Below are 25,050 nucleotides of genomic sequence, written 5' to 3'. Positions count from 1 at the left end.
TTTTCAAATACGCACGGCCGTTAAAAGCATGGTTAAAAGATTTTGAGTGGAAAATAAAAGATACATAGTGGAGCAGGGAGGAATAATCTGTAGGGGGCGTAGTCTGTAGTGTTTCCTATAGACATAATACAGAGTGTTTTCTAGTTGGCTGCTGCTGCACTAGTCCCTTCTGGAGCAGAGTGAGGGCTTTAAGGGGCGTGGTGTGTTTTGTTACATAAAGGAGCGCTGACCGAGCTGCGTTGATTTAGTGGAACAAACTGTTCACATTCCTCGCCTTTCTTCACAAGGTAAAGATAAAAAGACTGCATTTTACCTCTACCGTCGTGGAAGCATTGTGGTATTTCTCTTCTTACCAGTTTAATTGTAGGTAAAGTGCAGGTTTGATAATGGCATGAAGATTAATTTGTTATTGTGTCACTATATTTTCAAATAAATGTTGATGTTTGTTTTTTAGTGCAGGTTGTTAAAAACATGTGGACCTCCCTGTTAAGGATCGGACACCTGCGATGTGTCAATAAGGTAATTCTTCCTCCTGACTTTTAAAAACTCACGTTGCATGCTATGTGGCTGCTGAAAAAACAGGGCTTTTACATAGCACCCAGGATTTACAAGTTGCTTATGTGGCTACATTCTAAAACTACAAACCAATGTCTGTGTGCCTATGCAAGCAAATCTATTGTGCTTTGCTTCAAAAACACATATAGGAAATAATGTAGTTTGTTGATGGTTATTAGGCCTGCATCGATATGAAATGGATAATTCTTTCTTTTTGACAACACTGTTTTGCACAAAAAATTTTACATTTCCATCCTACATATATACTAACAAAGGTATGTAGTAATTTCTCACATTTACACAGTACCTTTTTTATGTACCTTTAGGAGTATCCTAGTGAAACTTTGGTATATTTCAAATATACTTACATTTGTTTAAGTATATTTTAAGTATACTAAGTATTAAGTGTACTACCTATAAATATATATGAAGTATACTTAAAGTATACTTGTATCAATTTTGACATTATAACTTTAAACATACTTAAATATAATTGTACCAAAATAAACCTTTAAGAAATATATTAAACAAAAGTACACTTTAAGTGAACAAAATATGTATTTTCCCAAGTGTAAATATACCCTTGCTCAAATGTAGATTTAAAAGATATTTTAAATATCTTTAAAATATTTTTTTAAGATATTTTGTGTATATTTTAAAATATATGCTCAAAATAGAATCTTTTAAAATTCACTTAACGCTTACTTTATATTATTAATTTCACTATGTTTTAAATTACATCTCAGTGTATTCTTTAGGCCAATAAAGTATGCCTTTTCAGGTATCTTAATAATCTTTTACTATTTTTTGTTAAAATGGAAAAGAATAAAAAAATTAAAGTCCTTATAGTGGAACTTGATGTAATGTTGTTTAACAAAGTAAATAATATTTCCATACCTCAAAATATCAAACATTGACAGTTTAGTGACAGAGGTGCTACAACAAAAACAATACTTGTCCTTAACACTAAATGTAAGGTGGAAATTTTCGGTATATCTCTCCGAATATAATCTGTTGTTTTCAGTTTTTTAACTAAAACACAGAAGCTGTCTTTACCCAATCCATTTTCGGATGTGTGATGTAAGATCTGTTCATACTCCAGACCAGATGGTGGCGGTATTGCACACTTTCAGGTTTTTTGAAAAGCGCCATAAAAAGAAGAAAAGCCATGAAGCCGTATATCAGACGCTGTTCAAATTTGGCATTTTTACTCGCATAATATTGCCTTAAAAGTAGAGAGGTCCTTGATGTTTTGGTAAATTCAAGCTGGTGACGTCCTACTCCGAGTTAGACGACAACACAACTGGACAATAACCGGATGGAAGTGAAATGTGTGTCACCAAAGGACCCCGAAGGGACGAAGACTGCTAACGTGTTGCTAACTGGTGGTAAGTTTGCTTCAGAATGCTAATGATCTTTGATTAATTATAAATATATAAACAAACTTATGTTGATTTCAAATAATTATTTTATCAATTTTATTGTGACTTTTATGATTATTACTGTAAATAACCCCAACTTATTTGTTGTATGCCCCTTTTTTGCGCTTATTGCCTTTTTGTTAGTTGACTTGTTTTTTTAATTAATGCTTTTATATGATGATTTATATCATTTATATTGTAATGACGCCAACACCGCAGATGTAGTCCTGCCAACCAGGGTTTATTAGAAAACTGCATCTGCTTTTTCTGAGGCTGCAGCTCACGCCTCCAACAAAATGGCACGCTCCCCGATAGCTTCACTGCTAACACGCCTCTAAACTCTCCCCACTTCCGGTCCTGGAACTCCCGCTCCACCGATCCCCCGCCCACATGACAGACCTATCACATGTGAGTGGGAGCCAGCAGAGTCAGACAGGGGAAGCCATAACACTATAACAAAATGGGTCACAATGCAACTTTTAACAAATACAAATAACTAAATGGACCCCAGCAGAACTACAACACAGAATCGTTACAATATATATGATGAGAGAACTTCCGTTGTTTATGTTGTGCATCGGCTGCTTGGCAACAGAAAGACCAGAAGATAAGTTGCAATAGTGTTATAATTGTATCTTATTAGCGGACCCCTTGGTAGAGGCACAAGGTACGTTTCTTTTATAAATAGGATATTTCTAATATTGATCAAATGGGATTGTGTACCTCCGGGAGAAAAATTTCGCCCTCGGCATTAGGAACGATGTATGGAAAAACAAATTCACAAGGAACGGACGAAACAGTTAATGAAATGTTACTGAGATGAACGGAACGGCTTGGTGTACCCACGAAAAAAATGCTCTTATTTCAAACGGATGAACAAAATAAAAGAGAGAAGAAACGGCTAACCATTTATGAACATTGGAAAGGCCAGGGCAGATTTTACAGAGAAGAACTAAAACGTAGGCTGCACAGTGGTGTAGGTGGTAGAGCTGTTGCCTTGCAGCAAGAAGGTCCTGGGTTGGATTCCCGGCCCGGGGTCTGTCTGCATGGAGTTTGCATGTTCTCCCTGTGAATGGTGGGTTCTCTCCGGGTTCTCCGGCTTCCTCCCACAGTCCAAAAATATGACTGTTAGGTTAATTGGTTTCTCTAAATTCTCCCTAGGTGTGTGTGTGAGTGGTTGTGTGTCCTGTCTGTCTTTGTGTTGCCCTGCGACAGACTGGCGACCTGTCCAGAACGTAGCTGGAGAGGCAGCAGCAACCCTCCCGACCCCACTAAGGGACAAGGGTGAACAGAAAATGGATGGATGGATCTAAAACGTAATTTATTGGATTTACAGCTAGCAGAAAAGGCTGATAATATTGAAAAGACTGTCAACGACATGACAAAAATCTACAACAAGCTGTGAGAGCGTAAAGCACCTGCCCAATTCATAAGGCGCAAAATGGATTCATGTGAATCAGTGACAAAGGACATTATGAAAATTATTTCTGAGTGTTTAGCAGCAATAGATGAGTTTGATACAGATAGAAAAAGGCCGTGTCTCCATCAGCTCTTAACCTATGAACATGCCAAGTCCATATTTGGTACTGCATCACAGTCAAGTCACCATACTGAAACAAGCAAAGACAAAAGAATTGATGCGGCAATGAACTACCTGCAATGGATGTTCAGAATAAAATCCCTGAAGGGGAAATCAATCAAAGGAAAAAGATAAGAGAAATGGAGGAGAAACACAGGAGGGAACTGGATGAACAGAGGTCTGAACTAGAGCGCTTACGAGCAGAAAAGGAAAGGGAAGCTGCACATGCAAAGTTAGAGATTTATGACAAGGAATTAAAAGTTGACATGGAAAATCAGTTGATGATACAGAACAATAGGACTGTTATCAACCAGAGCTTTGCACAACCAGCTCCAGTGGGTTCTACAGGTCCATATCAACCACTCTGGCAACATTGTGCATCAGTTCCTGCAAGCAATCTTCTACAACAATCACACCCTCAAGTTGCTGCTCCATTGCTTCTCACAGACATATCCCAGATGGCTAAAGCTATCAAAGACAGCACAGCTGTAAGCAGAATCCCAGTGCCTATGCCCATGGTGTTGAGTAGAGATCCAATCACCTACATTGAATGGATGGCTTCATTCGTCTCACTGGTGGACTGCAAAAGTAGTATATCTCCTGATAAACTACATCTACTAAAAAGGTACATCACTGGTCCTGCTCTTAAATGTCTTGAGGACATATTTTATCGCAGTGATGAAGATGCATACAGAGATTTAATGAAGAGGCTTGACTAGCGCTACGGTCAGCCTTTCATTGTTCAGAAGGCATTTAGAGACAAACTGTCAAAATGGCCAAGAATTCATTCAAAAGATGCAGAAGGTTTACGAGCAATTTCTGATTTTCTCAAAACTTGTCTCCAAGCAACACCATAGGTAAAGAGCTTGGAGATTTTAAGTGACTGTGAAACCCCACCTCTCATCTGATGACTGCTGGAGATATTAACTGCAGAGCCGCAGCAGTACGGACCTAGAGCCGTTTGCCAGTGGCATGCTATATATCGAAATAGTGTTCTAAAAACAAGTTATTGAACTTAACCCAGTGAAGTCAAAACTATTCCTGCAGACATGAATTTCTTCGATCATGTAAGACTTACATGTCCAAAGTCCGGCCCGGGGGCCAATCACGGCCCGCGGTCATATTTCATACGGCCCGCAGCTTCGGTCTTCTAATGTATTATTTATGGCCCACGTGCACTGTCAAACAGAATGAATAAATCATAAAACTTGAAACTGTAATTCCTCCTTTCACCAAATGGTGGCAGCACCACTTTAATACTATTGTCTCTGCATCCGTGTGCCGAACCCCTCTCGCTCATTTCTGCCATGGCCACTGCAAAGAAAACGAGGAAATTTGACAGTGAGGGCCGCCGCTTTCAAGAGAGATGGGAATTACAGTACTTCTTCACTGAAAATCAAGGCAATTGTGCTTGTCTAATTTGTAATGAGACGGTTGCGTTGTTGAAGGTTTTCAACGTAAAGAGACACTACCAGACTAAACATGCTAACACATACGACAAGCTAACAGGGAGTGACTGTGCTGAAAAAGTGAAGCGGCTCAAAGCTGCACTGGCATCACAACAGCGATTCTTCACGCGGGCCTGTGAGTCAAAAGAAAATACCACCAGAGCAAGCTACGAAGTGGCCATGTTAATAGCTAAACATGGCGAACCTTTTACTGAAGGTACGTTTATCAAAGACTGTGTTATGAAAATGGTGGAGAACATTTGCCCTGAGAAGAAGCAAGAATTTGCGAATGTTTGCCTGGCACGTAACAGTGTAGCACGGAGAGTTGAGGAGATCTCGTCAGATATTCAGAGACAACGGGGGGACAGGGGAGAGGCTTTTGATTATTTCTCATTAGCCTGCGATGAAAGCACAGACGCATCTGACACTGCACAGTTACTGATTTTTTTAAGAGGAGTTGACAACGATATGAACATAACAGAGGAGCTCCTGGACCTCCAAAGCATGAAAGGCCAAACCAGAGGATCGGATTTATTCGTTTCTGTTTGTGAAGCTGTTGGTAATATGAAACTACTATGGAGTAAAGTTTCTGGGATCATTACCGATGGTGCGCCTGCCATGGCTGGTGAGCGAAGTGGGTTGTCCACACTGATCTGCAATAAAGTCAGCGAAGAAGGAGGTAACGCCATTAAACTTCGCTGTATAATTCACCAGCAGGTTCTCTGCGCCAAACATCTCAAATTTGATCATGTTATGAAATCAGTGGTAAAGGCGATCAATTCTATTCGCTCTAAAGCGCTATACCGCTGACAGTTTCAGCAGTTCTTGCTTGACATTCAGGCTGCATATGGAGACGTAATATATCACAACGATGTGAGGTGGCTAAGTCGGGGGTCCGCACTGCAGCGATTTTTCGCTCTCAAAAAGGAAATTGGACAGTTTTTGAGTGAAAAGGGGCATCCGATGGAAGAACTGTCCGATCCTGTATGGCTGGCAGATTTGGCTTTTTTGGTTGACATAACTAAGCATCTGAATGCGCTGAATGTTAATCTTCAAGGACGAGATGCAGTAGTGAGCCAGCTATATGCTCACATCAAGGCCTTTGTAACCAAGCTGCAACTTTTCCAAAGACACTTGTCCCAGACAGAGCTCTGCACCACGCACTTCCCGGCTTTGAAAGAGGTCACTGACAGTTTCCCACAGGACAACATCTGTGCGCAAATGAAGAGTTATGCAACAGCTATCGCATCTCTTTCTGTGGAATTTAACAACCGCTTTCGGGATTTTGCAGTTATTGAAAAGGACATGCTGCTTTTCTCTTCTCCGTTCTCCGTGGACCCTGATGATGCTCCTCCACAGCTGCAGCTGGAGCTCATTGAGTGTGACGATGAATGGCGCGGCAAACACCAGCAGCTTTCTCTTGTTGACTTTTACTGCAAGCTGGATAAAGACAGGTTTCCAGAAATGCCAACATTTGCTAAGAAAATGTTGAGCTTATTCGGCTCCACATATTTGTGTGAGAAGACATTCTCTGTCATGAACTTAAACAAGAACCGATTGAGGTCAAAACTAAGTGACTCCCACTTGCGTGACATTTTACGCATTTCAACCACTGCTATCAAACCAGACCTGACCTCTTTACTGGAATCCAGATCTCAGTATCATCCTTCTCATTAGTGTCAGCAAGTTACTTGTTTCTTGATCAATCTGAAATTGAGTATTTTGAATGGTAACATCTGTGATTATTAACAGTGAAAAGCCAAAAGAACATTTATGCACTTGGATTTATGGCTCTTATTTTTATTAAACTCTTGAGTAAGATTTGGTTATTACTGTTGATGTTATGAACTTGTAGATGTGACACAAACTATTACTTTCTGAAAGATATTGTAAATGACAAGAGCAAAATTCACTTGTTTTAAGGTTTAATAATAACAGACAACTTTGCATTATTTATAACTCCTGTTTAAAATGTTCATGAGGCAAAGATATTTTTAAAACATGTAAATTGAAGGTCTTTCATGCAGTTTGTTCGTTATCTGACTCTCCAGATATGAATGAAAGGCAGAATTTGTGTTTTAGAGTTGTTCTCATCTGCCTGAGTGGCTTATATTTGGTTATTTTGTCATTTGAAAAATAAAGATAAATGTGACAATGAAAGTTGTTTTATAACAGTGTGTATTTGCATGAAACTTTTGTAGTTAAAAAATGTTCGAACAAGCTATTGGCCCCCAGGCATCTTCACTTTATCAAATCTGGCCCTCTTTGCAAAAGGTTTGGACACCCCTGATGTAAGTAGTCCTGGCGTTGTTATTGCAAGACGATACACAATTGACAGTTAATAAGGGACTAATACCATGTGTGATGGCCAAATCCATACAAACACACTCTGTCGGTAACTCTTTTAATGCACAATTTAGTTTTTCATACAAACACAACAACACTTTAGTTTCAATAAAAACATTTATTAGTTGATTTGGATACATTTGTTCTATTTGTTAGCGTGCACATTTGGTTAACATAGGTATTTATATCAACTTAAAGTTAATTTTGTTTGCTTAAGATTAACTCTGTTTGTTTTCCTACCAGTACTTACCTGCCTTGGAGTTGCCAGACAAAGGATGGGGCCCAGGGCTCAGCAGGCTTAAATGCTGATTGGACTGAACCACTAGTTCCTGCCGGCAGGAGGAATCTGTAGTTTCCTTTGTTTAGATAAGTTTTGTATTTAAGGAAATATTAATATTTGAAGTTTAAGATTTTTGATTTTCATTTTTAGGTCTTTAGTTTAGTCAAACTTAGCTGTACTGTTATTTGTTTTGTGTTATTTGTAATTGTATTCTGTTTAGTTACCCCTGTTGTGTCTTAATTGGTCTGATCAGCCAATATTTAAACCGCCGTGTGTCAATTCTTTGTTAGGTCAGGTTAGTTATGAGTTTGTTTACATTTTTTGCCTGAGTTCAGTTTTGTTTCTTTGACCTCTTTTATGAGCTCAGTTTATCTTGTCCTTTATAATCTTTGTGTTAAAATAAAAAACCCTATTTTTCTAATATATTCTGTGACTCCTCCTGTTTTTAACTCAGCACATCATACCTTGGTAGTTTTTGTTTTTTGTTAAATAATTTAATTTCTGTACGCAAAGTAAACCAGCCATCTAAAATAAAAACTATGAGGTTTGGAAAAGCTGTACTGAAGAATCACAGATTTTTTTTAATTATTATTATTTTTTGACAAAAAAAAATTAATTTCATAGGTCTACTCATTTTGACCTCAACTGTAGGTTAATTAGGCTGAGGTTTTAATGTCTTTTCCCTGTTATAGGATGGTATTATGTAAAATCAACTTTTTGAGCTTTATATCATGTTATTATTCCATGATCAAAACCAAAACTAATTTTGCTTTGATTTAAACAAGTTGAAGTATGTAGAAAAACATTCCTGAAGTTTTGAAACCATTTGCAATTGCAGTCAACTCTACCATTTGTCTTGTTTTTGTGTTGTGCTCCCAGTGCTTGCAGACTCAGAGTTGGAATATACTGAGCAGACCACCTCCAGCTTTGACTTTCAGCACAAAATCATCAGGATCCAAAACTTCATCAAAAAAACCCAGCAAAGGTAAGTTTTAGAAACAAATTCTGCTGTTGGGTTAGGGTAGAATCAATTAATTTTAACCCTAACCTTTACCCTACTTTTCTTTTTTTTTTCTTTTTTAAATGAAGTTTGAACTGTGGCACAAAAATCAGTGATATAATAATTTTCATTGAGTGGTATAGAAATCCTACAATTGGACCAGATAAAAAAAAATAATTAAGAGGGGTGAACTGAAACCCAATTTCTTTGCAGTTTGATCAGGTTCAATGTTATTTTGGAAACCTTGATCCTCGTGACCCCACAGAAAATGGGGCCCATAAACTCCCTGAGCTTTTGGGCTCCCCTTGAGTTTAACAATCACAATTAGACTGTTTACCAAATGACTCCATACTTTTGTTGAATAGCTTTTGTTATACTGGTAGATACAAAGAACTTTTCACCTTCTATTATCTTTATGTTCGTGTTATTGAAAGTTACCAGGTCATTGCAAGCCCTGAAATATCCTGTTTAAATTGTTTCTCATAAAAGATAAAGATTATTCAAGTAATTGGCTCTGATGGGTTGTTTCTGGCCTGTTCCACTAGGAGGTGGCAGAAGAGCTTGATTTATTTATTTACTTTTCTTTACAGATTCTGTCTCATATTTTACTGTCAGGACATAGTGACAGTTTTAACTACGTAAAAAACATAGATTAAAAAATTACCTAGTGCAACTTTAAAGGCAATATTTTATGCATAGTTCTATTGTCTGTATTGCAAATGGCACTTTCATTTCAGTTTACTGCAACAGAAATGCAGTAAACGATCAATCGACATTTTGTGGATACTAATACTTCAGTCAATCAGCTTTTGATAAGCATGTAAATAGTAGTGAGCCTCAGAAAGTCCTTCAAGGAGTTGATCATAAAAACAGAACCAGAGACCCAGTCCATTCGACTAATGGAAAGACAAACTCTGAAGAACAGCTTCAAGCACTGAGTGATCTTTTCCTTTGTCCCATACATTCAGACGAGGAGGATGTTTTACTTCTGGAGGCTTGACATTAACTTTGTGTATCGTTGTTGAGAAGGAGGAAGCTGTTTCATCCAGTGCATTGCACATACAATAACTTTTGAAAGAAAAACTGGAAGCAGTTAAATTATGGTTAAAAAAATAAAATAAAAATCAAGTAAACTTGGAAACTACATTCACTCAATCATCACTCGCATCACACGGGGTAATGGCAAAAGCTACTGGTGCCCAGAGTTGGTACTGGAGGGCCGGCATCCTATACGTTTTAGTTCTCTCCCTGGTGATAACAACCTTTTCAGAAAATCAATGTTATTCTTAGGCCCTTAATGAGCCATTATTGGATCCAGGTGTGTTATACCAGGGAGAGAACTAAAGCATGCAGGATGCCGGCCCTCCAGGACCCACTTTGAGCACCACTGAGCTACTGGATAGTAGCAACAGCCCCATGATTACAGGATGAATTCCTATCACCATTGCCACTGACGCATGGAACATAGTGATTGAACTTCTGGAAATGGCTTGGTTTGACTATTGAATGTACTGTAATAAAAGAATAAACAAAGTTATATACAAACCAAATAGATTTAAAACAAAAGCAAACAAAAAACAGTAGTAAAGTATATTTACACCTTCAAAGGAATGGGTAGAAGTACACCCACCCCTCTTACTCTTAACTTGGTTTTAATAGTTTTTCTTATTATTTTCTATATTCATATTAGTACAGTGCATTCATAATTGCATGCCTGTATAAGCAAGCATAATTTTTAAAATGTTCAAAGAAATATTACTAAATAAGTATACTATAATACAGTAATATTTGACCATTTCATTAATTAGTAACAAAAGTTATTTCTCATATTGACCATTTTTTAAAATGTTGTTTTTAAACAGTTTGATGTTTGGACATTGCTTGATTTCGATGTTTATGTCATTCTACAGCTTCACCCCACATACTGAAATACAAATATCATAATTTCAGCTCTGTTTACTTGCCATCCTTCTAATTCCTCATTATCCTCACCTGCACTGTCCTGCTCCCTATTTAAACAGCTGCTCATCACCTACTCGGGGTGAGATCGTCTGATGCCTCTGTCACAGCTTTCAAGCCCTGTTTTATGTTTCTGGTTTTTGACCCTGCCTGTCTGCATCTGCCTCGTCCTTACTGGAATTTAAGAAGATTTTCTGACTTACCATTACTGAACCTTGCCTGCCTCTGACCCTGTCTCTAGTGTATTGGATTTTGCATTTTCCTTGCCTTAATCTAGGATACTTTGCCTGATCCTCCGTAAACACCTGAGGCCCTCTAGCTCTCCCATCCTCTGCTCACCAAACCCTCCCAAGGCTGGACTCTTGACTGCTCCAGACCTCACATTTCTATCAAATTTCTTTTTGTTTTTCTCTGGTTTTTCATCCAGTCACAACACTCATCTCTGTTTTTGTGTTCTAGACCAACCAGTGCAACCACAACTACTGAGACCTCTTCAAAACCATCACTTCGTTTCTAATAAAACATAATCGTATTGCTATGTGTTGGATTCTGGCAGATTTACTTAAGCATTACAACAAAAACTTCTTGTGGTTTTGAATCTTAAATTTTTACATTCACATTTTCCCTTAAATTATAAAGTTCTTCCTTGTTTAAAAAGAGCTTTTAAATGTTTCCCAGTAATTAAATATTTTTGACTTTAAACAAGATAACAACGGCCTGTAATTTCATTGTCAGTAAATTTTAACAGTTTAGATGTATGAATATTGCGTTTGTATGATCCAAATAACCAACCTTATTGATTACTCTTATTACTCATTTTTGTAATATTGATTGTAGTGAAGTTCTGTAGTTGTTGCCCCATTACTCTGCACAATAACTCAAATGAGGCAAGACTAGGGAACAGTAAAGAGTATGGAGTGCTGTTTCCTCCAGGACACTTTAGGCTTTATTTAAAATAAACAGAGTTGTAGACAGTTTAATTTGTGTGCATATATAATTTGAGGTTTCATGTTATTTTATCATTAACAATGACCCCAACAAATCTATATTCACTTACTCGTTCAATTTTTACACCATATGTGTTTATATTGATTTCTTTATTTGACTTAGTATTCCCAAATAGCATGATTTCAGTTCATTCAAGTACACATCTCTACCTTTCTTTTGATCTTTTGACCTTGTTTCAATAGTTCAAGCTTGTGTTTTCTACTCCCAAATTGCATCATTATGGCTGGTTTGTCCGTCTTGCTTCTTTGTGGCAGCGGTTGGCAGGCTTCAATTTGGTGTCAATCCAGTGTAATTCCTTCTGAGATCAGGAAAGCTTTTACTTTGTTGCTCAAGAGATTCACCAGCTTGCTTATTTGGTACCTCTTTATCCATTATTGTCACTGCCAGTGCATAAGAATGTGGTCTGATTTTTTAATCCAGTTACTATGATGTCATTCAGTCTGAACTGCCTCTACTCCAGTGGCCAATGTATGCACCTCCACAACAAATTGCTTTCAGGGATCTGGCTGAAGGAGGACTGGTGGCAGGGCCAACCCAAGCCTCCAGGGGGCCCTAAGCAAAATTTGCTAACAATGTGGACTGGCTAAATTAATATACTATAATACGGTATATTCAATTAGCAGTGTGATCATTAGATCAATCTGACTTGATATTGTTTTTATTGTTGATTCTATGTTGCATTGTATTTTTGTGTTTGATTTGATGTAAAGCACTTTGAAATGCCTTGCTGCTAAAATGTGCTATACAAATAAACTTTGATTTGATTTGATTTATTAATTTAATTTATTTATTAACTGGTGGCAAAGCTTAAATAGCAAGCCAGAGAGTTGGGGAGTAGGGGACTACTGTGCTGCTTTCAGGGATTAGAGAGTCCCCACCTCTAATGAGCCTTGTCTTTAGGTTGTACAGGGCAGCTAGATATTCTGTGTCCAGATTTACCACAATAGAGGCAGTCACCATCTTGAAGACATCTCTGTATCTGTGATGGTCAGGGGCCACTAGTTGCATAGGTTCATCACCAGGGTGCTCTGGAGCCTGTGACTGAGATAGCGGAATGACAGGGGTGGCTTCGGGGGCCTTCTGGAGCTGCTGACATAATTTGGATTAAACGGAAGTTAAAGTAATTGATATTCATCTTAGTTGCATTTTTTTTATTTTTTTATTTATTGGTTTTAGGACTCTATAGTTGTGGGTTTAAATACCATTTCACTGGCAATGTATTGACATTCCAGTAATATTTTACATTTCCTGTCAACTTCACATCTTTTAATACAAAAGCATTGTGGACTGGCATAGCTCCCCAATCACTGGGTTTAGCAAGTTTTCTAGAGGAAACCCTGAAATGAGACCACTAAACTAAACCTCATGGTCATTCCACCAAATATTGATTTCTGTATTCTTCTTGAGTTAAAACATTAGCATTAGTTTTTAAATCAATATGAATTTGTTTTCTTTGCATTATTTGAATTTTGAAAGCACTGCATCTTCTTTGTTACTTTGACCATCTCTCATCTGCTACAAATGAATGCAAATTTTTTTGTTTGAGGTAATTAAGACGTTTCATTCCAGTGTTTTGTACCTGTGGCAAATCTAAAAACTGCAGGACAGTGGCCCTTCAGGACTGGAGTTTGACACCTGTGCACTATAGCAAACAAAACACTATAACTTTCACATGCAAAGGTCAAATTGCACCAAACCTGGCGTGAGACATTGATGTTGAATGCCCAACAATACAATGTGGTCATCTGCTGACAACATTAAAGCCTTATCCACTCAGAATAGGAAGCTACTTTTTTCTTTTTGAAAGTTCTGACCACCTTAACCTAATCAAGATTATCTTGTATCATAAGATACAGCAGGTTGGTCTTACTTGCTTTAAACACAGAGTTTGCAATAATTAGTTCCTAATTAGCTGCTTTAAACTGTTAACTGCATAACAGTTCAATTTTTGAAAAAGTAACTATTATTACTTACTTTTTAAAACTAACTTCCCTCAACTGTTTGATACCTCCACCTCAGCAGGTTCTGGTACTAGCTTGAAGAAATGTCTTAATCCTGGTAAAGACTGACATTTTTCTTTAGTAATGGTGATAATAATAATAATTAATAATTTGTATATTAACACTTATTATGATAAGTGTTATTATTATGTTAGTGATCATTGTGTCACAGTTCATATTATTTGTTTTTCCTTGATCTGTTTGTGTGGTTTCCACTGAGCATTTTTTTATGTTGACCAGTGCACAAATTCATTCATACATCCTGTACGACTAAAAGGGCTATGTTTTCTTTAAACCTTTCAGTTTCCCATATGCTTGTATAATATTTTTTACATTCCATACTTGTGTTAGACATTTTGATGACCAATCATGCAATTTCTGCTTGAACATAAAAATAATGTATTTTGTTTGCTCAACGTCCCTCATTCTAGACAAAAACAAGCCTAAAACATACTTCGACATAGAAAAACTTGTTCAACACAAGCCATGCAACTTCCCTAAGAAAGAAGTTTCTCCAACTGCCTCTGCAGTAACTGAAGCTGCACAGGAAGCCATGGCTTCTGTAGCAACAAAGCGCACGTCCCCTGTTGCTTCAGCTGGAACTATTGCAACCACTTATGACATTACAACTCAACCAGTGACAACATCCTTTGTTAAAAAAGTACCTTCCAAAATAACAACTGCTGAATCTATTGTTGAAGTTTTCCCTGATGACTATCCAGGAGAAGATGCTCTAATTTTAGAGGCCTCCAAAGTGGCTGCTGAGCCTGCAGTTGATGTGCCACAAGTCCCTATGCATTCTGCTCCTGCCTCTGTAGAATCGGCTCCTGATCCATTTGTGAATGTTGTGCTGGTAGATGGGGCCCTGAACCTCATTCAAGAAGCTGTGCCAAATAAGGTATTCATGGAGCCTGTGGAAGAAATACCTCCCCCAGAAGGGTCACTAAAGTCTGTGGTGGAAGGGGCTCAATCGGAGGCGTTACTGGAGCCTTTGACAGAGGAGGTGTCACTGGAGCCTGTGTTGGAAGTGGCTGACGCAGATGCGTCATGTAAGTCTTTAGCAGAAGCAACCCCTGAAGAGCTGTCACTAGAGCCTGTGGTGGAAGTGGCTCCTATGGAGGTCTCACTGGAGCTTGTGGTGAAGGTGGCTCCCGAGGAGGCGTCACTTGAGCCTGTGGTGGAAGCAGCTCCCACAGAGTCATCTCCAAAACTTGCAACAGAAGTGACACTGACAACTGTGTCAGATGGGGTCCCTGAAACTCTAACTGCAGACCTGCCAGCATCCCTGGAACCTGTGGCAAAAGCAGTCCCTGAGCCTGTAGCAGAAGCAACTCCTTCAGAACTGGACCATGCAGAGTCCATGCCAGAGCCTGAAGCAGAGGTGGTGCTGGAGCCTGTGGCAGAAATTACTGAATCTACAGATGTAGTTCCTGGCTCTGAGGATCTTGTGGACCCTGCCTTGGTCCTTTCCAAGGCTGCTGAAGAAGAGCTGCAGATGGAATCCCCTGCTGAAGCAGTTGGACCATCACAGGGTACACACTACAACTTCCCCCTCCTCTACAATCCTTCTGTTTTCTTCTGTGGAACCTGTATTTCTACAGAAAAATGCTATATGACCAGGCAGCTTTTTCTTCTTAGCCTCTCAGAGAATGTGTCCTAATGGTCTTTCTAAGTGTTACTTGGTGAATTCCCGCAACAAGTAACTATTGCTTTTAGTTCTGCCCCTTCTCATATCTTATCCTGTTGTGTGCCCTATTTCACCCAAATCTTTTTCTATGCTGCTTTTCATTTATCTTCACTGGGGAATATCACTCCCAACATGTTGCAAAATGTAATTGCTGTTACCCAGATTAACAACTGACATGTGCTTATTCCATTTATACATTTAGCCAAGTGATTTCTAAATGGTTTATAGAAATCACTTCTATATAGTTTATGAAAGCGATTTAATGAGATGACTGACAGAAGTGCAAATAAATGCTTTACTGCTGGAACTATGTGTGAGGCAGTCATGATGGATTTGGATATAAGTGAAACTTTAGTCTTTTCAAGTCAAATCCCAAAATTGGATACTCTGGAAATTGATTTAACCAATCTGAAGTCAGACCCATCTGAGTTCAAATGAAATGCAGCACTTTGTTGTCACATGTTTTCAACAGTTGGGAGTTGTTGTGATGGATGGGTTTGCTCTAATGAAGTGTAAATTTTATGTTACTAATTTCTGTACCCTTAGAAAATGTGTTACTTTTGTTTGTGCTTCTAAATTTAGATTATTCCATTAGCCCTTTAACTGTCACCCCAAATACTGTCACATGGAGGTCAATGGGTCAATTGGGGAACCGGCAGTTAAAGGGTTAAAATATTATTAAAATATTTTTATATTCCTAAAAGATAAGCAAGTATTTATATTTATATAAAAACTTTGATATAAAGATTCATAGTCTTTATACACAGGATCTGCATTAACGGTTTAAACTACTTAAGACATTTGACACATTATACAGAGTTGGCATGCAAGCATCTCAAGCTGCTTGACAGGAGTTAATCTGTTTTTATGATGTGGTATAATAATTACTGGACATAATCACATGTATGATGGTGTCTTTAACTCCATCTCGATAAGTAGTCTCCCTTTAGTTTTGGCAATAGCAATGAAGGAAATGAACAAAACCATTCAGTCCGCGTTAACTGTGCTAACAAAAATTTAATTAACATCAACAGTCAGGTTACTTGGGTTGGCCAAGGTAATTTTCAGTTAAGTTTTATTTATTTTAAAAAATCTTTATTTGTGTTAGTGAACAACATTTACGATAAACTTCATTGGATGCATTAAATATATTACAGACGGACGTTAATAATTGGGTAAAGTTTCAAACTTCAACAGTCCATGCCTCCTGGATGCAATCGTTTCTTCATAGCCTGGAGTCCAGACCCTCTGTATGTAGCAATGTGTAGTACAAAGGGCTGCTTTTTACAAGGCTTGGCTGCAAAAAAATGTGCAGCACCATATTTTACGCACAAATTTGGATATATACATATTAATGTGGCATAAACTTTGCTCAAGTCTACGAAACTGCCCCTTTAATTCCTAAGTAAGAAAAGAAAGTACCCTTTCTCCATGTTCTCTACCTCTGAAAATGTGGAGATCCATTGGCAACTGCTTTTCAAAAATTCTATTCAGATTTAGCAATATTTGTCACCTATCTGTACAATTAAAATCAATGCTAATGTAAGTTGAAGTCTTCCATGATCTGCAGCCTATATCAAAGGAGCCCAAGTCCAATCCTCAAGAGATTTAATCTTGCAGCTTTTAAATTTGCCCCTTCTCCAACACCTGACTCAAATGAACTACTCATTAGCAGGTGTCTGAAGGCCTGAATGACTGCTGATGAATTAGGGGTGGGTAAAATAATTGAAGAATCGATGCATCGCAATAATTTCACGCAAAGTTCATAATCGATTAGGGGGCTCCTCAGAATCGATTCACCTTTTGACACGTTGGGGGCGCTGCGAGTTTGGTTACTGTGCTGAGCACCTGAGCGCATAACAACAGCCATGGCGAGCAGCTGTAGAAAGCTAACTCCGTCAACTTTTAAGTCAGATGTTTGGGCTCATTTTGGTTTCCCGTCTAAATCTGGAACTCAAGAAGTCGACAAAAGCAAGGTGGTATGTAAGCTGTGCCAGAGAGAATTAAAGTACTGCAGTAACACGACAAACCTGCGCAACCACTTAACCAGATACCACGCAGATGCGCTACAAAAACCCGAAGCACAACCTGTTGACTCCAAACAGACAAATCATTCATCTTTAAACTTCCACCAAGCTCTGCCCGCGCACAAAAAAATCACAAAGTCTGTAGCCGAGTTTATTTGCAAGGACCTACGACTGTACAGTGTTATTGAAAACAAGGGTTTTAAGAATATGCTAAAGATACTCGAACCACGATGATGATCAGTGTGGATCAGCTGCTTTTTTTTTTAACAAGAATCTCCACGTTCCGACTTAGTCTGTAACCAGAAATGAAGAACTGTACTATTACAGTACAGTTCTTCATTTCTGGCTACAGTACTATAGTTCAGTTCAAGATATGTTCAAAAATTAGAGGTTAATCACTACATGTTCAAAAGCTAAGAATGTTTACAAGCACTAAACATTTTCAGTGCAATTCAGTTGAATACAACCCTATGATTTGTTTTTAAATCTGCACTAATATGCACAGATGTTATTGAAATTAATTTTTATTTATATTAGACTTTGAGATAAGCTATGCCTAATTTTATTTTACATGCACTTTATTTTTTAGTGTTTATTAAGAACAGTTTTTTACTTTAAGCACATTGCAGAAAGAAGTTTGTTTCTTTGCTCAGAAATATGATGTTACAGAAGTTTGTATGAAAATAAATATTTTAAAAATGCCAACATTATCTTAAATCATTTGTGTCTTCACAACTTTAAATCAATATCAAATCGAATCGCAACAGCAATATTCGAAATCGAATCGAATCGTGAGGTTCCTAACAATACCTAGCCCTATGATGAATACATTAAGTCATTTTATTCAAGTGTTTTGGAGAAGGGATGCATCTAAAACTTACAAGAAGGTAGTTCTCTGGGACATAAGTTGGGCCTGTAGACATCTGTTTTTAAGCAGTCTTCTAAAGTCTCTCTTCTTCAGCTAGCTACCATCTAATCTTCAAATAAGCTGTATAATGCATAATGGATTCAGTAAATCAAAATGCATGATCAAGTATTAGATCCAGCAAAAACAGTTTTGTAGTCGTTTATCTAAAATCTTCTGTGAGTAACATTTAAATTGTTGTCTTTTTGTGACACTCAGCTCATATGGACCCAGTGCAGAAGCTGTTCTTGGACTCTATACGCGAATATTCAACAAATTCCCAGTACGCATCAACACATCCATGTTATGATACTCTTTTGTGCAAAAGATCTAATGAGGTGCTGACTAATTGTTGTTCACCTGTTCTACAACAGGGCAGCTGGTGGTCTGGTTGATGCTGGCTCACAGTATGAAAAGGTTTTGGAAGAGGAGATAGCAAAGCTACAGAGACTATATGGTGGTGGAGACCTAACCAGTTTTCCTAATTTCAAATTTACAGGTAACTTAACAGTTGGGTATTTGGTATTTAGTTATATGTACAGATGGAAAGTTTTTGACTATCTCAGTAAAAATATGTGAAAGTCCTTTAAATAAATTTGTCATTTATTGCAGTAGTATAATCTCACACTAAAGACTCATTTTGAAAAACACAATATATTATCAGGTACATTGGTGCAGTGGAGAAAGAAGCCCCATTTATGAAAAAACATTCCAGAATCAGCCTGTGGTGCCAGGGTTGCCACCTTTCAGGAACTAAAATATGGGACACCCACCACAGCCCGTGTCACCCTACTCTCATGGGGTGGGAAGATCACTGCAGTGATAGACAATATTTTATGGCAATTTTTGTTCTGTGAATCACTCTTTTTTTTTCTTTTAACAATCATTTATACGTACATGGGGGGTTGCGCGCGTTATAAGGATCGACATTGATGCTGTTCTTTCTTACGACAGGGGATGGGGGGTGCGCGTGTTATAAGGATCGAGACCGACGCCGTTATTTCTTACTCATTCTGCTGCATGTTGGCCCGCAAGACGTAACTGACAGCATCCGGTTCTGGATTTTCAAAATAAAAGCTCCTCCATAGAACGGACATATTTAATTATTTCTTGCGCGGCCCGGTACCAATTGGTCCGCGGCCCGGTGGTTGGGGACCACTGGGTTAGAGTACCCCAGAATTGTACTCCAATCAGAGTAACATACCTGCAACACATTTTTACTTGGGTAGATTTACTTAAGCTTTAATTGAGTAGGTGTAAAAGCATTTGGTAAAAGTTAACTCAAGTAACTGATCATAAAACCTAATTTAATATTCAAAATGTGTTCACAGACAGCCAGAAATATAAAAGTTATGTGAACATTCTGGTATTTTAAAAAGTATTAATGAAATATTTGTACTAAAAAGGAGTTTGGTTTGGAGGCTGTTTAGATTAAATTTAAAGTTTAGTTTAGTTTACATTTATCATGGAGGTCAGGGTAGTCAGTGTTTTTTCATGAAGAACACTTATAAAAGAATGAAACAGAAACAGCAATATATTTCATTATTGTGATGGTCACATTGTACTCTTCACCCTCTATCTGTTCCCCATTGGAACAATTATATTGTTCTTATGATTCTTCCACCCAAATAAATTGGCTTTTTGGAAGTGTTGACATATTCAAAAACTCACCAAACTTGGCTTACGCATCAAGTCTGCGTAAAAATTATGTTTTTTTTAAGGTCGTCGCAAAATTTGCACAAGAAACGGTTCAACAGCTCTGAACTCTTTACTCTGAACAGTCTCTGTCTGACCCCTTTGACTTAATTAACATGAAACTGTGCCCAGAGACAGAAGACGTGTTGTTGTAAGATGTTTTACACTGACTGGTTTCGGTGGAGCAGGTTGGCGTGGCGAAGTTACCTGTGCCGTCGTTGCCATACATTTGGCTTTAAATTCCAGGGATTTGAGCCGAGCTGCACCAAACTCACTGGGATTGATCCTTATCCATCCCGTTACAGAAATCCACAACAATCTTTGCCGTGCGTGGCCTAATTTCTTTACAGCACTCCTCAAATATTTTAAATGATCAGCCCCAAGCCATGCTTTAACCCATAATTGTAAACTTGGTACACATCTGTATCTTGTTAGGTCCAACAAAAATAGCTTCTTGGAGCTATGTTCCAAACCCAACAGGAAGTCGGCCATTTTGGATCAAAGCTGCCACTTCGTCCTTTTTATTGACGCCGCATCTGATTGAACTCGTCCTACCGCTTTTAAGATACAGAGTTCAGAATCACTCAGCACAGTCTTGAGTGATTGAAGGTCAAAATTTATCAAAGAATTTTTTTGTATGTCAAAGCATGTGGGCGTGGCTTAGTTTCAAAATCTGACTATTCACCATGAAACATCAAGGTGCAATAACTTCCACATACAAGGTCATAGCTGGATCAGACATTCTCTGTCTCATTACAGACCGGCCCTCATTACATTTACATGGTCTACTGATGACATCATCTTAGCCTGCTCACCTTGAACAGGAAGTCACCTGTATTTTTTGCTGGATGTCTTATTATTATTATGTCTTTCATCCTGTTCCAAGTGGAAATGACATGATGATAAATTCTGTCAACACCCGCTGCTGACTGAACCGTGTGGGCGTGGCCAAATGGCAAATTTCTATTCCTCGCCCTTAGCAAACAGTTGTCTCTAAATCAGGGGTCGGCAACCCAACATGTTGAAAGAGCCATTTTGGACAAAAAAACACAAAAACCGAATCTGTCTGGAGCCACAAAAAATTAAAAACCTTATATAAGGTTTATAATAAAGGCAAAACAAGCTTTAATTGTTTATATTAGCTTTTGTAGCCTATTATCAAAACGACTAATGAGCATTCGTGATTAAATGTTTATTTTCCGTGCTGTGCGTCCTGGAACCACGTGTCTCTGTTGTACAATGATGCTTTAAGTTTACCTTCCGTTACAATATGAATGCATTACATTTTGTTGCATTGATAAAATTATAAAAATGCAATACAGAAATCAGATTTTTGATGTAATTTTTATTATGAAGATTCAACAGGGAAAGATATTTTTCCTTTTGGAACTCATAATATCTGCTCCCAAATGCAGTTTACATAACAATGATTGTTCTTCGTAAATAATCAAGTGTGTGATCGAGAAAACAACAAAACGGAACGTGCATAACGTGTCCTTTATCTAGGCAACAAACGAAGAGCAATAAAACGCAACCTGCAGTTATAAAATAAAACAGCAACAGCCTTTTGAAAAGATAAAGTATATAAAATTGAATTAATACAGTTTAAGTTTGATTTCTGTGTAAACGCCAAGCAAGTCAGTGCAATGGTAAAACATGGCAGCTTCCTCTTCTCTTTTGACACATAACTATCCTCAGACCTGAGCAACAATAACACAATTATATCGTTAAGTGTCATTCTAAATATATACTGACAAAAATCACTAATCACTTTATAAAAACAATAACTTTGTTACTAAATATATATGCCTATGGCAGAATTGTGTTCTTACGTGTTTAATTTGACTTCTGTTTACAAACATCACTGGACAACTTCTCAACATCGAGCATTTAAGATGTAACTTTAATCTTGACGTGGCAGCTAATGTAGCGCCTTCCCTGGAAACGTCTTTCAACATGACCGTATTTTTCAGACTATAAGCCGCTACTTTGTCCCCACGGTTTGAACCATGCGGCTTGTAGCCCGGTGCGACTTATGTATTTACGTTTCCAGTTATTTAAAAAAAAAATTGTAGGTGAGGTTTCTAGTAAGGTGCGCTCTATAGTCCGGAAAGTACGGTACTCTCTTTATTTGACAACTTCTCGCTACAGAGCAAACATTCAGGTAATCCTTCTGCATTGGCAATGAATGCAAATGATTCGGTCCAAGAATTGTAGAATTTCTCCTCAGCTATTTTTCTTTTCCCCTTTGCTCTCCATAACCACCACACAGCTGTTGGTTTGTTTACAACAGTCACCTGCCTCGCACCCCGCCCAGCTGAAAGAAACGTGTCACAGGCTATGATGCAAATCTTTGTTGACGAAAATGTTGAAATTTAATATTTATTCTACACATTTTTTTTAGCATTGGAAAACGTTAAGAATGATTGTGTCACGTTTGTCCTCCTACAGAAACCATATTAAAACAAAAAATATATTTCCCACCTCTATCTTTTAAAATTTCAAACATATTTGAAAAAGCTCTAGAGAGCCAGTAGGGCTGCGCTAAAGAGCCGAATGTGGCTATCTATGTCGACCCCTGCTCTAAATCATAGATGCATCATCCGATTTGCACCAGACTTATGATTAATTTTTGTATACCCCTAAAGATTTAACAGCATTAAATTGTAATTTGAGTCCACTAGGTTAACAGCTGGGTTAATCCAGCTATATTTCCTCACTAAATCAGCTGATCTGCCCCAGATTTTCTGTGCATCATCAGGGAGCACTGCCGAATGCAGCAATGCATATTGCCTAGCAGACAGGTACAGGAACTGAGCAAGAGTGTCGACAGTGGTGAGCAGGTGGCGTTTCTGGACCCCCTGCAGTCACAATAAGGTCAGAGAGGCGCTGAGCTGAGAGGGCCGTTAGAGGCCGCTTTCAGCCTTAATTATTATTACACTTAGCGTTGATATGTATGTGATAGGCATGTCTATTGGACATTTATAGAAATACAGAACAAATCACAACCCATATTAGTTCAGTACGGGACACAACATTTAGCAGCCAAATACGGGACGATTCTGTATTTTACAAGATGGGAAACAACCCATTGTGGCACATTTATTGGGACTGCTGTTATTCATACTTTTTGCAACCCTCTTATACCAACCAGAGAACACTTAAACTTATATGACATTTCAGCAATTTGGAGCATGCAGAGAAATCTTTGATATTTTTCCCTTTGCAGAATCTCGCTAGGTCTTAGAAGTAAGTCCTTGGTGTGTTCTTCACTCTTAAACTCAGATAGCCATGAAAGAAGGTTGAGGTCCCTTTTACATTTTGGATCACTGACCTGCTGCAAAACCCAGTGATGACCCATTTTCATTTTCCCCTAGAAAACTTGATAAGCCCAGTGGTAGAGACGCTAGGGCAGTCCACCAGCAGCCCACTGTTATAATTTGACAGAAAATTTGAAAGATATTACATGGTAGTTATGTTATTGCAAGACAATATTGCTAATACGTAGACATGAATTAAAGACTTAAAAGGGATAAACACAAAAAGATACAATTAAAATAAAATCAAGTATGTGCACTCTGGTCAAATCCTAATGAAGTAACCAGTCAGGGGGTCTTAAAACAAACTATAGTCACATTTTAAAGAAATGTCACCTTAAATGGAAAATTATAAGTGTATCTATGTTTATATATTCTTAGAGTGCACAATTCTTTTTTTTTTTCCACCTTCACACATTTATGGTTGGATTTTCAGATTATACTACTGTAACTAGATGGCTGTAGTTTAAATATTTTGAAATTTATATTTCTGCATCTATTGTTGAAGATAAGTTAATTTTAAAAAATATGTTGGCATTAAATAATTTCAGTAACAGAGCTGTCTTTTTTGTTTTAGAACCCCAGTGGGATGAAGTTTCCCAGAAGTGAACCATCAGCACTTCTACTTAACATTTACAACTTTGTGCACAGGAACATGAATTTGTGTGATTGTCAAGCAAATGATCCTCTACCTGTTGCTTATATGTGAAGATAAAACATTGGATTTGTAGAAACTGTAGATTTTGTGCCTGCAGAAGATAAGGTTTTACATTATTGCCATGACATTTGACAAAGTGATATTAGAGATGCAAATTAGGTTGTCTGAATCTAAATCAATAAATAATCTGACTTCTGTTGTCTCCCCTTTTCATTCCTCTCAAGAATTTTCAACTGTATGTATCAAAGAGATGTTCATTTAAAAATAATATGGAACTCAAATAAGTTGTCTGATTTTTTTTTTTTTGTTTGTTTCTATCTTTCCCCATCCTCAAAGACCAAAACATGAGGAACTTCATATAATACAAAACAGATGTTATCTTATGGACATTAGTGCAGTTTGGCTGCTAAAAGCAAGCATAATTATTGCAATAATTATAGAATAATTACAAACATAAAACTAGGGGTTCACTCTTTCCAGAGTGAGAGAGAGACCATTTGGTACTATATCTATATCAGTTACATAAATCATGAGTGTTCATTTTTTAACACTTTGAGAATTCTCTTAGTAGTTCAATTTAAATGTCCAGCAGAGAAGGAAGAGGGCAGCCAATGATCCTCTACGTTGCCATTACTGTCCTATGGAGCCTCACCCTGTCTGTAACAGCAGAGCTGCTATATCGTACTGTGATGCTGTATGTCAGCACACTCTATGGATGAGTGGTAGAAAGTCAACAGCAGCTTGAAGAATATCATGTTGCGCTTATTCTAAATAATGTGATTGATAACTAAGACCTCAGGTAAAACCTTAAGTTCTCAAGTGACTCCTGAGAACCATAGATTGAAATTAAATGGTAATCTGACAGGTTTATTACAATAAAACCAGATAAAAACATACATCAGATAACGATTTCAATGATGAACTAAACAATTATCCAAATAAAATAGAGCTCTTTTGAAAAAATATGTTAAAAGTAAAACTAAAGAAATATGAAATAAAAAATACCAAGGGAATACATTTCTTCCAATTCCTTATTTCTTTGAGTTCTTGTTATAACAAAACTTTTTTCTTGTTCTCTTTTTTTTCCCTTATTGTTCACTGTTACTTGTGTGATTTGTTTTTTTAAAAAATAGGGCTATTGGGGAAGAAAAATATATACCTAACAT

General features: G+C 37.7%; 2 protein-coding genes across 5 annotated transcripts in view; one reads left to right on the top strand and one right to left on the bottom strand.

The window, feature by feature from the left end:
• Nucleotides 1-4,286, bottom strand: part of wdr4 (WD repeat domain 4) — a 35,682-nt gene extending 31,396 nt beyond the window's left edge. Inside the window, exon 1 of the mRNA XM_044131188.1 lies at nucleotides 4,101-4,286. Within this exon, the coding sequence (XP_043987123.1) occupies nucleotides 4,101-4,219 (119 nt within the window). The 5' untranslated portion in view covers nucleotides 4,220-4,286. The remainder of the gene's footprint in view (nucleotides 1-4,100) is intronic.
• Nucleotides 90-24,079, top strand: si:ch211-140m22.7 (uncharacterized protein LOC570370 homolog). 4 transcript variants are annotated; one of them, XM_044131186.1, is made up of 7 exons: nucleotides 90-363; nucleotides 455-519; nucleotides 8,509-8,614; nucleotides 14,028-15,128; nucleotides 18,434-18,497; nucleotides 18,589-18,713; nucleotides 23,804-24,079. In XM_044131186.1, exons 2-7 carry the CDS (start codon nucleotides 472-474, stop codon nucleotides 23,833-23,835), a joined length of 1,476 nt encoding a protein of 491 aa, XP_043987121.1. In that variant the 5' UTR covers nucleotides 90-363; nucleotides 455-471; the 3' UTR covers nucleotides 23,836-24,079. The 4 variants fall into 4 exon arrangements, with proteins under 4 accessions (XP_043987121.1, XP_043987120.1, XP_043987119.1 ...); XM_044131185.1 differs by having other exon boundaries at nucleotides 90-367; XM_044131184.1 differs by having other exon boundaries at nucleotides 121-287.
• The last annotated feature ends 971 nt before the right edge of the window (nucleotides 24,080-25,050 follow it).

Source organism: Gambusia affinis, linkage group LG11 (genome assembly GCF_019740435.1).
Source record: "Gambusia affinis linkage group LG11, SWU_Gaff_1.0, whole genome shotgun sequence".
Lineage (NCBI taxonomy): Eukaryota > Metazoa > Chordata > Actinopteri > Cyprinodontiformes > Poeciliidae > Gambusia > Gambusia affinis.
The sequence above is the reverse complement of the archived record's forward strand: the minus strand, read 5'-3'. Positions and strand labels throughout refer to the sequence as shown.

Coding starts and splice junctions, on each gene's coding strand:
- si:ch211-140m22.7 (XM_044131186.1), top strand. CDS start 472: ATGTGGACCTCCCTGTTAAGGATCGGACACCTGCGATGTGTCAATAAG. Junction 8,615..14,027: donor ATCAAAAAAACCCAGCAAAG/GTAAGTTTTAGA, acceptor CCCTCATTCTAG/ACAAAAACAAGCCTAAAACA. Junction 18,714..23,803: donor TCCTAATTTCAAATTTACAG/GTAACTTAACAG, acceptor TTTTTGTTTTAG/AACCCCAGTGGGATGAAGTT.